The 13,924-nt window shown below is 41.5% G+C and overlaps 1 protein-coding gene across 4 annotated transcripts in view; it reads right to left on the bottom strand.

Moving 5' to 3' along the window:
- Window positions 1-13,924, bottom strand: part of TRPM7 (transient receptor potential cation channel subfamily M member 7) — a 190,026-nt gene that overhangs the window by 33,602 nt on the left and 142,500 nt on the right. For all 4 annotated transcript variants that reach the window (XR_005747851.1, XM_040342596.1, XM_040342595.1 and 1 more), the window contains 4 exons: window positions 12,921-13,053; window positions 6,107-6,816; window positions 4,054-4,136; window positions 510-606 (listed from right to left, as the gene is read on the bottom strand). Coding sequence is in view for 3 of the 4 variants with exons in the window: in XM_040342596.1 (XP_040198530.1) it covers window positions 510-606; window positions 4,054-4,136; window positions 6,107-6,816; window positions 12,921-13,053 (1,023 nt within the window). In the remaining variant the exon portion in view is untranslated. The remainder of the gene's footprint in view (window positions 1-509; window positions 607-4,053; window positions 4,137-6,106; window positions 6,817-12,920; window positions 13,054-13,924) is intronic.

The following is a 13,924-nucleotide window of genomic DNA, read 5'->3' as shown; positions in this document are numbered from 1 at the left end:
GCCGCTATACTAAGGCTGGCCATACATTATACAATTTTCTCATTAAATTTCTTATTTCAATTTTGAACTATGTAGTACAAGGGCCTGCTCAATTAAATGCAAATTGAAAGTGTTTAGGTTCATATTACATGGTTTTGGTAAATCTAAAGGAAAACTGAACAAGAAAATTGTATAATGTATGGGCAGCCTAACTATTCGATGTTTGTACAGCGATCTCCCCGCTGAGCTATTGTGTTCTGCCAATGCCAGAACACACCGATCAGCGCCTGCAGCCATTAGCAGAGAGCGCTAATAGGATGCCGATCCTCAGATGTTTTTCAGTCATGCCCCTTCAATAGAAGCCAGACGTTCGGCCAGATAGGCTGCTGTACACACGGGTGGAATGTCAGCCGGTTTCTGTTGAACCGACCGATATTCGGCGCTTGTGTACGTGGGTATAACACGAGAGAAGATGTGTGACTGTATGTTACATATATTATGCAAACAAACCATATCCTCACAAGACTTACACTGGTCTAAGCGCAAGGACTGAGAGATCTTATGAAATTCCATGAATCCGGCACAGGATCTTACTTGTTTCAGGCTAGAAGGATGGTATGGGTCCAGCTACAGAATAAAAGGGAAAAAAAATTCTATCAAACCACACTGGAGGAGATTAAATCAAGGCAATTGATGATACATAGCAGTATGTAAGTGTGTAGTCGAAAGTCTTGCACCAAATAAGTAGAAATCCTGCAACTTTTTCATTGCTAGTACAAACGTGTGCAACACATTCTAGTTCTTATTCGCAATGATTTTGCTGTAAACAAATGCCACCATACCAGGAAAAAGGAAAGGGAAGGTACACAGGGCATCTCCAATGTTCGAGTAAATTGTTGATCGTGTCAGATGTACATCTTGGGGGCAATTTTGTGACAAAAATGTGTCTTTACATTTCTCTGGAATATTTGAAACGCTTCCATTATTCTCCTAACTTCTCCAAATAGTTTAACTCAAAGTTAGAATTATGGATTAGAATTATGGCAATATTAAACCATGTCTGTAATTGCCCCCACAAGGAGGATCCAAAACATCTGAGCTAGCTTTAGTGCACCTGTGCCCAGACTATAGACAAACATTATTCTTAACAAACAGTTGAACTTTAGGAAAAGCTATCCCTGACCTTTTGTGTGCTTTTTAATGTGAATTTATTTATTCTAATGGATCAAAACAAACCACAGAATAGGGTTTCAATTCATTTCTACCCATTTAGAAACACCCGCTGGTTTTCTATCGTTGAGGCCAAAAAGCATTTTCAAATGCTCAGCAAAAAAGTTGACTCTCCCCAAAATTAGGATTATGAAATAGGAGGGAACACTCTTATGTCGCAATATTTTTTATAAAAAAAAACAAGCTGTTAATGAACATAAAAGCTGACAACATAAGTCCTATAAAGCACTGCCACTGTGAGTCAGCCGGGTGTGACATCAGTATGCAAAGCTTCGCCCAAAGGGTTTCTGGGACGTCATTGGGGGCTGTGCATGCTGACGGCTCATATTTTCTTAGACATTGGCAGGGAAGGGGTTTGTAATGGTCACCACTGTTTACGACCTTCCATCAACCCACGACAGCTTATCCGACACACAGACAAACCAGCAGGCACGATCCATATCAATTCCCCAGAGAATGAGACTGACAGCTCTATTCTCTGCGTCAAAATATATGAACACTTTTAATGGTTAGCTCTCAAGTTTATATAAAGTTTTCAAGGCATGTAAGGAACAATCAAACTCTCCACCCACACATCACACACTGGGGGGGGCTTCAATACACCTTCAGATGGCTAATTACTAAACATTCCAGACATTTCGGTGCCGGTCTATAATTAACATGACCTAATCACTACACCTGAGGAGTCACATTCCTTCATTAACAGAATTCAAACAAAACACCATCACACAATGATTTCCCCTCAATCCACATCTTTAGACAGACGGTCTGTCTCCGACAGAAAGGTATTCACACCTGATCATCAATAGGCTTTAAACAGTGTTATCACACAATGAAAGGCCTTTCAGGAGCCAGCCTCATTTAACAACTCAATAGCCTGGGCTAAGCATTGAAAGAGTCATTCTATTGACCGGTAGGGTCAGAATAAACCAACACTTTGTAATATCTCAAGATCCTGTAATATGAGCTATCAGTAATGTCCCCTGTCCTGTAATTTAGGATATAATTTCTCAGTCACCCTATGGCCCTATTGGACATAAGGTGACTCTAGACATAAGACTCCTTGGTGACGCTGGTACAGGAGTACCCCTCATGCTTCCAAAGTCTGTTTGTAACGGGTCATTCCGTTACAGGGTTAAACACGAGGGGGTAATCAAGGGGTTAAATGTGTTCCCTGCAGGGGGGATGGGCTCACCACAACATGACAGAGATCACTGCTCCTGAAGACAGGAAGCAGTAGATCCCTGTCATGTTGCTAGGCAGAACAGGGAAATGCCTTGTTTACGTAGGCATCTCCCCTTTCTGCCTCTCCTCGCCACAATCGCAGGCCGACAGAATTTGTGGGACCTGCTAGGTGGCAAATTCAAAGGGACGTACAGGTACTCTCATTTGCCTGCCTGTGCCATTCTGCCGATGTAAACAGGCGTGTGGCGGTCGGCAAGTGGTTAAAAGAATCCCCTGACATTTAGTCCAACCCCTTTAATTTGTGCCCTCCTACAATCTAAATGTAACCACTTGCCGACCAGCCTCCTTCATTATACAGCAGCAGGTCGGCTTGTTCCCGCGAATCGCTGTACTGGTATGTCTGCTCCTTTAAGAGCCATAGCAGGCTGGCGGCTGCAATGTCATAATATATATATATATATATATATATATATATATATATATATATATATATATATATATGTTTGGGTGTTCTAAATAATTGTATAGCAAAAAAAAAAATAAGATTTTTACACAGAACAGTGTCAGAAGACATATATAATACATAATAAAAATCTCTTATTGTGCATATGTTCTCCGTTTTACGTTGTATATTACCAGACCTCAAATCAATGATCTATATAGCATGTTATTAAGATTTTTTTTTATATAAAACAAAAGGGGGTGGATTAAATATCAGAGGATTCTTTTATGGAAGCCTCGGATGACGTGCCATAGGATAAAACATGTGGAGCGGAGCTTTGCATACTGACAACACATGGTGTCAACTTATGGACAGACAGTGTTTTATACAAGTTATGTTGTTGACTTTTATGCTCGTTGTTTTTAGCTTGTTTTTTAATAAAGAAGATTTCTACACTATGGGAATATCCTTTGTATTTATAATCCTAATTTTGATTAAATTAAACTTTACCCAGAGTGATCCTGTCATTTTGCAGGGGATTCCAATGCACTTTTGTCCTTCAAGATAATTGGGTCTTAAGAACAAAAGTAGTGCATGCAAAATGAATGGGCTCATATTAAAATGCTTTTGGAGTAAAAATCTATCCAAAGATAATTTTCAATTTAAGATACATTAATAATTTAGTTTATTCAGCATTAAATGGAGCTTAGTTATGTAGCATGAGGCTGTATATTCTGCAATATAAAAACATTTTTGGGAAACTCAAAGCACCTGGCATTTCAGATCCATCATGGCAGCACCTGTTAGCGGGCATCCACTCACCTGCTGCCACCATGTCCCTCACCTTGTTGTGTCACTGTCGCATCACCAGCCATCCCATTAAAGTGAATGGGACTGTCGGCGAGTCAGAGGACAGTTGCTCTTTAAAAATTAGGATTTAGATTGAGTTTATCTAAATCAACCCTTTTTACTAGTGATTTAAATCAAATCCACCCTGGCTGCAACTGTGATTTATTTATAGGTTTATGTAAATCAACAAAATGACCTGAAAACCAAGAATAGGCAAGCATTAATTTAAAACAGCAGCGAAAATCAATGCTTGTAAACAGGCAAAACATGCATAAGATCTTTTTAGTGCCTGTGGGCTTTTGTTATGCTCAGTGGTCCCTGAATGTGGGTGTCACAGGTCATTTCAGCACTTGAATAATAAACGTTACCATTTCGGTTGGGGTTATGTCTCCTTTGCTTTGGGGTTCTGATTTCTTCGGTTGTTTTTGAAGCATTATACTATCTCTATGACCTAAAAAAAAAGAAATCCAGTTCAGACACACAGTAAAGAGGTGTTTTGCTCAATAGTCTCTTAAGTTTTTAGGTACCAAAGTCTCCCCAATGCCATCACGTATTCTAGTCATGCTTATTAAAATTTCACATCCAGCACAGAATCACCATGATGTAACCCAAAAACAGCATGTAGTCCAAAGAGGGGTCTAGACTTAAAGTAGTTGTAAAGGCAGAAAGCATTCTATGCATTAAGATAAAATGCCTTCTGTGTGCAGCAGCCTTCCCAGCACCCCCTAACACTTACCTGAGCCCCATCCTTCAACAATGCCCACGAGTCCCTCGGCCATCCGAGACTCTCCTCCTGATTGGCTGAGACACAGCAGTGGCGCCACTGGCTCCCATGGCTATCAAAGTCAGTTAGCCAATCAGAAGAGAGCCGAACCACAGCTTCATGTCTGAATGGACACAGGGAGCTTCAGCTCAGCTCCGGTGCCCCATAGCAAGTGGATTGCTGTGGGGCACATGAGAGGAGGAAGCTGCCAGGAGCACAGAAGGACCCAAGAAGAGGAGGATCTGGATTGCCCTGTGCAAAAACCACTGCACCGATCAAGTATAACATGTGTTGTCATTGATTTTGTTATGTTTTTAAACAAGGCTTTACAATCAGCTGGCCATACATTATACAATTGTCTTGTTCAATTTCCTTTAGATTTACCTTCAACAATGTAGTACAAGGACCTGCATGATTGTATACAAATTTTTAGGTTTGACCTCATATTATATGGTTTTGGTAAATATAAAGGAAAAATACAAGAACTTTATATAATGTATGGCCATAGGAAGGAATAATACACTCTTTATTCCCATGTTTAATGAGTTGTAACAGGAAATAGCAGTGTGAACATACCTACAATCATCAGATAATTTTACAAATTTAACTATCACCATAAGAGCTGGCAATCGCGACTTCCTTGCCTTTCTGAAGTCACAAATATATACATCAGATTCAACTATGTCCTGTAAACACTTAAGATAAAAGGCTTTAATGGAAAGGCAAAGAATGGCAAAGACAGTTCAAAGCAACTCACAAAAAAACAACACACAACAGGACTTAAAACCGCAAAAAACATAGCTTAAAAACATGCAAATAGTTTCACCTGCCAAAGTATTTGTAATTGTGTTCAGTGAAAGTATTACAGGAACCCTTGCTAGATAGCAGTCAGGTTGGTGAGCCATCTTTACTTTATTACAAATAAAGATAACAGCTTGGTCACCAACCTACTACTGCCAGCCTATAAGTGGATAATAAAACAGTAGCAGAAGACTGATGAGGTCAACACTCTCTCCCTGTGTAATCAGTTAAAAAGCTATTAACAGCACAATTGTGAAACAGTTAAAGCGGAGTTCCACCCAAAAATGGAATTTCCGCTCTTCGGACACCCCCCCCCCCCCCCCCCGGGTGTCACATTTCGCACCTTTCAGGGGGGAGGGGGTGCAGATACCTGTCTGAGATTTTGAGGTATTTGCACCCACTTCCGGGAATACAGTACTGCGGCAGCCACACCCCTACTCGCAGCCCCCGCTGTCTTCTGGGAAACACACTGTTTCCGTGATGAGAGCGGGGACCAGTGACGGCGCATGCGCAGTAGGGAACCGGGCAGTGAAGCCGAAACTCTTCACTTCCCGATTCCCTAACCAAGGATGGCGGCGGGTGCAGCCAAGGTACGAGCGATTGCTTGTCCTCGGCTGACGACATCGTGGACGCGCTGGACAGGTAAGCGTCCCTATTTTAAGAGTCAGCAGCTGCAGTATTTGAAGCAGCTGGCTTTTAAAAAAAAAAAAATTCGACTGAACCTCCGCTTTAAGTTTTGATGGGCTCAAAGGGCTGCCCGGACCCTCTCCTAGTGTATCATTAACTATATTAGTTTTTCTTTATATCTCTCTGGAGTTTAGGTTTAACAAACAAAATAAAATAAAAAAAACACCCACCAACGAAAGCTCCAAATTCAACTGTATTTTCAGCTTCTTTAGCAGATTTCTCCTTAAGAGGTATTTCCAGCTTTGATGCCACATCGGCTTGATTTTTTGAACTCGGTTGGGTTGGTGTGCTTACAAAAAATGTAGCAGAGGGTGAAACACAGCTTGGCACACTACTGGTGATGTTGACAGGATTCTGATTATCAATGAACGACCGGGCTGCCTGTGTGCTTGGCAGTTCTACAGGACATTCCGCAGAAGAAACTAAGGCACCTCCAGATGGACCAGCCACTGGAATATTAAGTTTTTCTCTACAAGGTGGAAAGAAAGGGTCTTCAGTCACCTTTTTATACATAACACTTCTTTCATCCCTCAAAGATATATTGAACAGTAAATTACTGTTTGCCTCAGGGCTTCCCTGTGGAAATGAAGAGCCAAACAAATTGCCAACACTCTGCTTCTTCCTCATAGAGGTACGGAGTGGCCCATCATCCACCAGTGTTTGTCCCAAGTGCTTGGAAATGCTTAGTTCACGTGTGATTTCATTATGGACCTTGCTAGCTTCTGATGCTTTCTGTGCAGTTAGAGTTTTCAAGGTGTCCACAGTAAGAGCAGAAAGGTCTTGTAAGTGTCCAATCTGTGAATCCAAAGAGTGCAAAGAACGCTTTATGTAGTTTACTCGATCTCCAACCTCTTTAATATGTATACACATCTGTTCCACCCTAGAAAACAAAAACTGGGTTACAGTACAAAAAAAATTGTATGTTCAAACTTCACATTATGGCTTTAATGGTGCCTTTTTAAACCTTTTGGTAAGGATAAGTTCAGAAAAAATTATAAAAAAAAAAAAAAAACGCACATATTTGTGAAAAAGAACAAACAAAAAATGTGCATTTTCTAATTTTTCCTGCAGGAGCCTGGCAAGCATTACACCCGTGATCAGTGGATCAGGGGTGCAAATTCAGGCTTCTGCAGACAAGCCCTGCAGCTTCCAGCCTGTACATACTTTAGGGGCAGTCAGTTTGAAAGCAGGGCTTGTGGATGAACTACAAAAATGTTCATCAACACTCTGCCACGATGGCAGACAGTACATGTAGTTCGTTCATTCACAGGAAACACAAAATTAATCACGCAGCCATGTTGGCAGAGCTCCACACGGTGGCACGTTTTTTGAATTGCGACAGCAGGTGCAGGGAGAAGATCCTCTGCTCGCTGTCACACTGCCCCTGTGAGCAGAAGGCAGCAGGAGCATGTTATAAGTTCCATCCTAAATATGGGTGGAACATGCAATACGTTCCAAAAAATGAGTTCATCCTTTAATTACAAGAAACCACAGAGGTTTTAAATTATTCTAATATTAAATATCTGCCTGGTAAACATTTGAGCAAATAAAATCACTCATAACTAAAATTAAATACCATAACTGAACTCTAGCACGTCACATACTGCAGATACACTTCAGTAGGATAATGCGCAATTTTTTTTTAGGAATAAATGAAATTACACTTATAGCCAGATTCAGAGAGTTTTACGCCGTCGTAACTCTGAATCTGCGCTGTCGTAAATTTAAGTGTATTCTCAAATTGAGATACACTTAAATCTATCTAAGATACCACAGCGGGTGCCGTTGTATCTTAGCTGTCTATTTAGGCCGGCCGCTAGGGGCGTGTACGCCGATTTACGCCTAGAATGCGTAAATCAGCGAGATACACCTATTCAAAAACGTACGCTTGCCCGTCGAAGTAAAGATACGCCGTTTACGTAAGGCGTTTTCAGGCCTAAAGTTAGTCCACCAAAAAGCTGGCCCAGCCAATGTGAAGTATGGACGTCGGACCCGCGTCAAAATTTAAAATTTTTACGCCGTTTGCGTAAGTCGTCCGTGAAGGGGGCTGGGCGTCATTTAGGTTCACGTCGAAACCAATGAGTCTTTGCGGCGTAATTTGGAGCATGCGCACTGGAATACATCCACGGCATGCGCCGTTCGTTCAAAACGTAATTTACGTGGGGTCATGCTTTATTTACACAAAACACATCAACCTCTTCACAATTTGAAATAGACGCGCTTACGCCGGGACATTTACGATTCGCTGCCGTAACTTAGGACGCAAGTGCTTTGAGAATACAGCACTTGCCTCTCTAACTTACGGCGGTGTAGCGTATATGAGATACGCTACGCCTGCCTTACGTTAGGCGTGTCTTTTTGAATCTAGCTATCAAATTTTTACTAGCTGATGGTTTAAAAACAGGCTAATTCCATAAGAGAAAATGGTGTGCCTGTTTTCGGGACCAAGACGATGTGGCACAAACAGACTTCAGAAATGTTGGTTTATCAACAAATGCAAAGCACACTTGGCTTGGTATAACCCAATTAGATAACAAATATGAATCTCCTCGTTTTCATTACTAAAACAATTTTGCAGCTGGAAAAAAAAAAAGGAGGGATTTTGACTTGCCTTTACATTTCATATCTTGAGTACAGTACAGGACACAGGCAAAGTATTCATAGATTCAACCATGGCTGTTAAAGGCCACGTCTTAAGAGATAGAGGGGTCTTTGAGACTGGTATTCCTACCTAGCTAACAGCAAGAAAAGTCACTTTCAGGGAGATCTACTATTATACCTTGAGGATAAGTTCATACTTGTGCGATCACAGACACTGCATGTGATTAGCACCGCATTGTTGTGCAGATTAAATGCGATGTCTGTGCCATGCAAATTCAGCCATACAAACTGTATGGCTGAAATTGCATCGCATTTGCACCAAAATGGTGTAGGACCCTTTTTTTTGGTCCGCACTGGAATTGGATCGCATGGGTTCACACCTATGCAAGTTAATTCCTGCACCATTTGACAGTTCCCAATGCGATCCCATCTGGGGGTGTCATTAACATTACATTGACCCCTCCAGCGGTTCGCAGATGTCAGTGTGAACCAGTGTGCGATTCAGGTGCAATGCGGAAACTGGCACCGAATCGCAGGGTTTCCCGCATTGCACCAGTGTGAACCGGGATGGAAATCCTTTGCCTGTTGTGAACAAAGGCACTTCAATCCCAGAGATTACTCTATGCCTCAAATTCTGGTCTTTATGCAATCAGGTCTTGACCATAACTTGGTGAATACATTGGAATATGCAGATAGGCATTTGAATATCTATGGATGCTAGGTATTCCCTATGTCTGAGAGGCAATTACTGCCCATACAGATTCAATGCGAGTTAAGGAACTCGTTAAAAGGATTTTCAGTCCAGTATAGGATGAATATCCCCCGTTGGACTTTCATACCATAAACAGATTTAAATAAGATCCTTTCAACCTGTCTTGTGGGATAGTGGCACAACTACTCCCTGAGACAAGAAATAGATCTGGACATTTGCAAGCCTGACTGATTTGCGAGAAGAAAACAGTGAGGGGGTAATGCTTTGAACTATATTTGGTACTCCCTTCGAAACCACTGATTGAACCCACAGACCTGGGACGTCTGTGACCCACAGAAGCAAACTAAAACAGACTTCCCCACTCTTAGGGAAAACGGTGCCCCTTCATTGGGAAGAAGGCTTTGTGACCCAAGTCTTGCATTGAAAGGAAGAGCTCAACTTGGGTTTGGATTTGAAGCCTAGCTGGAGCGGTCTAGGTGCTATATTCCTTGAGGTAGAGGCCTCTGACAAAAGGAAGTCGAAATCTTCCGCTGTGGAGGAAAAAAAAAAAAAAAAACTTCCTTCCTGTGACATTTTTTTTATAAATTGGTCAAGTGCCTCCTCAAACAGGAGGCATCTTTTACAGGAGGCTTCAGTTTTTCAGGCCCTCAACCACAAGATTCTTCACTGTGAATGGATATCACAGCCATTCTATAAATTCATCTCACGTCATGTTCTAGGGCTCAAGTGTTAAACACAAGTGGTCCTCGCATGAGGGCTTTTTATTCAGCTGGAATGTGGCGAAACTCCATTAATATTCACCCAATTTTCCCGCACCCACCATTCGATGAGGTTCGGTGTGGAAAAGGAGGGGGGCTGGTTGATTTCCTGCACCTAATCCAGGAAAAAAAGCCCATGATAAATATATATAGTCTTACAGATACAGCCGATCCTTTGAGGGCAACCATAATACTGATGCAGCCCACAATGAAATTGAGTTTGACACCCCTGTTCTAGGACAGCTACACAAGAACGAAGAGCAGAAGGCGAATGCTGTAACTGCTCTATTAAAGCATGATTCTGGAAAACAGGGTCATGTTGGTTGTTCATTGTTCTAATCCAGTTAGCTGCAGTTCGACATACTGTACTGATATTGCAGTGAGAGTTGGTTTGAGTAAAGTAACCATATAAGAGTATCTCAAACTTTCTATCTGCAGAACCTTTAAAAAAAAGAAGGAACATCTTCAATAGGTTCAGTGAGATGTTTAAGACTAAGACAGCAAGATCAACTACAGAAATAGACTACTGTTCATTATTTATTTATTTATTACTATTTGTTTGTGAAGCGCACATATACCACCAGTCGGTGGTGCCAAAGCGCTTTGTGACAGATGGCCTGTATGTTCTGCCGAGGGTAGCATAAATAAGAAAAACTGCAGTAGGACGAGAAAAGATAAAAAAAAAAAAAAGAGAGGCGGAAAAGGGAGAAAGACTATTAATCAGTGAATGGATGAACGTAGAAAAATTGGCCCAAGATTGAAAAGCTTGGCCGAATAGCCAGGTCTTCAGCTTCTTCCTGAACGTATATAGGCTTGGGGAGGTGCGAATGTTAAGTGGGATTTGGTTCCAGAGAGTTGCCCCCGCCGAGCCAATCCGTTTTCCTCCTATGGAAATTAGCCTGTCGTTATTGCCAATGATTAGGGCTTTGTCGGCTGAACGGAGACAACGTCTAGGTATATAATGTGGGGTCAGGTCTGATAGGAACTGTGGGCCCAGCTGGTGGTAGCCCCTGTAGATCAGGCAGAGGATTTTAAAATCGGCACGTTTTATAACAGGGAGCCAGTGGAGTTCTCTGAGCACTGGGCTGATGTGATCTTGCTTTTGGAGATTGTAGCTCATTACTGGGCTGATGTGATCTTGCTTTTGGAGATTGTGTTCATTAAACTCTTTCTACTGGAGAAGGTCTGGCAAAGATATCACAGATTGCACATTATATTTGTTCATGAATTGGGAAGGACTTATAGGGTTTTACAGGTCTCTCTGTACCCAAAGGGGCATAGTTAGACAAAGGAGAATTAAGCTGTTTAATGCCAAGACTTTTATGTGCGGCAGCAGTGAACTTTTCCACTTTAGCAAGCATGTTACATTAGTAATACAGCTTCCTCCAATACTACGTCAATGTCTTCTTAATTCCCGTCTGTGTGTGCCCTGTCTACAGCAGGCATATCGGGATCCAACTCAGGTAGAGAAATGGGAGTAAGTGTGGTGTTTTTGAGTCCTGGGCAAAGATGGCTATATTAAAGCTGTTATTTGTTCGAGGAACTGTAAAATAGATGCAGAAAATTCTCCTTTTGTTACATGCCTGAAATGAAGCTAGAATCAAATGCAGAGACTGATGAGAGTCAGTTCCTGCTCCAGTTCAGGGGATGCATCAATACTCTGAGATAGAGTGCTCTGTGGGCCTTCAGCAGAGCAAACGTTCAGCTGCGGTTTTGCAATGGCTTTTTTTTGCTTGTTCTCCACGATAGCTAAATGTGAAGCCATTTCCCTGTGGGGTAATCACAGAGTAGGGTGCGGAATATAGGACAAGCCCAAAAGAAAAATGCAGCAACTCGGGTGTAAACCATCCTGTCCTCATAGCCAAATGGCAGGATGAAGCGTTCGAGTACCATATACAAGTTCTAGGTGGATGTGGCAGTACAATATGAAAACTGTGGTGTGATGTAAAGCCTGATCATCCACTTGAGACTAAGCTCTGAGCCATTGAGTTTTAGTGACAAACTTGAAACCTTTACTCTGCAGTGAATTAGTCATTTACAGTAAAGGTCAGGGCAAGTCTGTCTTACCCGTCCACGACGCTAGACTGTATATAAAATCCAGTCTTCGCCTGTCTCAGCGGGTATACCCCCAAATGGGCCTTTAGGGACTAGGTACAATAGAGATGGACCATGGCCTTATGCAGCGTACACATGACCATTTTTAATGGTCTAGAAAAAACGACGTTTTTTTCAACCCGATTATTGTTAAGCCGGCCTTGCCTACACGCGATCGTGAAAAATAAATGCTCTAGCAAAGCGCGGTGACGTACAACGGCACTATAAAGGGGAAGTTCCGTTCGGATGGCGCCACCCTTGGGGCTGCTTTTGCTGATTTTTCGTGTTAGTAAAACTTTGGTGAGAGACGAATCGCGCTTTTCAGTCTGTTACAGCGTGACGAATGTGCTATCTTCATTACAACCGCTAGTTTTACCAGAACGAGCGCTCCTGTCTCATAACTTGCTTCTGAGCATGCACGTTTTTTTCACGTCGTTAAAGTCTACACACGACCATTTTTTACGACGTTCAAAATAAGAGCATGTTCTAAATTTTTAATGCCCATTTTTTACGTCGTGAAAAATGCTCTGTAGCCCACACACGATCGTTTTTAAGGACATAAAAAAAAACGTCATTTATTACATCCTGAAAAACGGTCGCGTGTACGCGGCATTAGACCTGTATAGCACCCTGTGGCTGGCTACATGCATCGTACTAAGCCAGAGTCTATGAATACTTTGCCTGTTTCCTGTACTGTACATTTAAGATATTTTCTGTATCCTTTTCGCAATAGGCAATAATGACAAATACCAGAGTATTGAAAAAATTATGTCATGAGCCTATAGGAGGTGCAAATTTTTCTTGTGCAATATGCATTACCTTTCCGAAGTAACACGTATCCTCTCTTCACTTCCCAAATGAAATTTATCATCTTTGTCATTGAAATAAATCTCAACACACTGCTCTTCAAAATCATGAAGCTTCTTTTGGTCTTCCTCTGTTAGAAACAGTTCTTTTTAGGGGAAAAGAAAAAAAATTATTAGAGAGAGACTTTCTAAGAGGTTGGGCATTACCTGAACACCAGCACCATATAACCTTAGGCCTATACAGTTTTGTGAGTGTGCTGGAACAAATAATCTTACAAGAGAGAACTATGCTTGTTTTTTTCCCACATTTTATCATTTAGCATACCTCCTACTTTTATCCAAAACAAGGTATAGCAAAAGTAGATTATTTTAAGGATTACTCATGAACTCAACAGTTCAGCATTTCATATGCATAATTAACCTACTTAAAAATAAGTTATAGTCATGTGTGAAGACTGCAATGCAAGGGATAAATAAAAAGAAGGGTAAAATAAATAAATCGATCCCCCTCTTTTGTTCACGTTTATTAGTAGACATAGTATTACAATAAGGACACTTCAAGGAGTCCAAGATGGTTGGGCAATAAGAAAACAACACAGGCCACAACTATTTTTTATGTAATATTTATGTAATTTTAGGTTATATATGATGACGACTAAAATTGAGTTCAATACAGTTTATGCTCATCCCCAATCATTAACTTTTGAATGTGCTTAAAGCGGTAGTAAACCGCACCTTGAAAAAAACAAAAAAAAACAATACCCTGCAAGAAAAAAGGCATGATGTGCTAAAAGGCATGATGTGCTAGTATGCATCACATACTAGCATCACATACTAGCACATTATGAAATACTTACCTTAGAACGAAGTCCTCCAGCGGGGCTCTGTGACCGCTGACAGGGCTTCCATTTTCACCTGGTCTTTCTACCAGGTTCACGTGCTCGGGACGTCCGATTGGTTGAGCCACAATGACATCACTCCCACACATGCGCGCGGGAGTCACAGACGCAGCACGGC

This window comes from Rana temporaria, chromosome 3, assembly GCF_905171775.1.
Source record: "Rana temporaria chromosome 3, aRanTem1.1, whole genome shotgun sequence".
Lineage (NCBI taxonomy): Eukaryota > Metazoa > Chordata > Amphibia > Anura > Ranidae > Rana > Rana temporaria.
The sequence above is the reverse complement of the archived record's forward strand: the minus strand, read 5'-3'. Positions and strand labels throughout refer to the sequence as shown.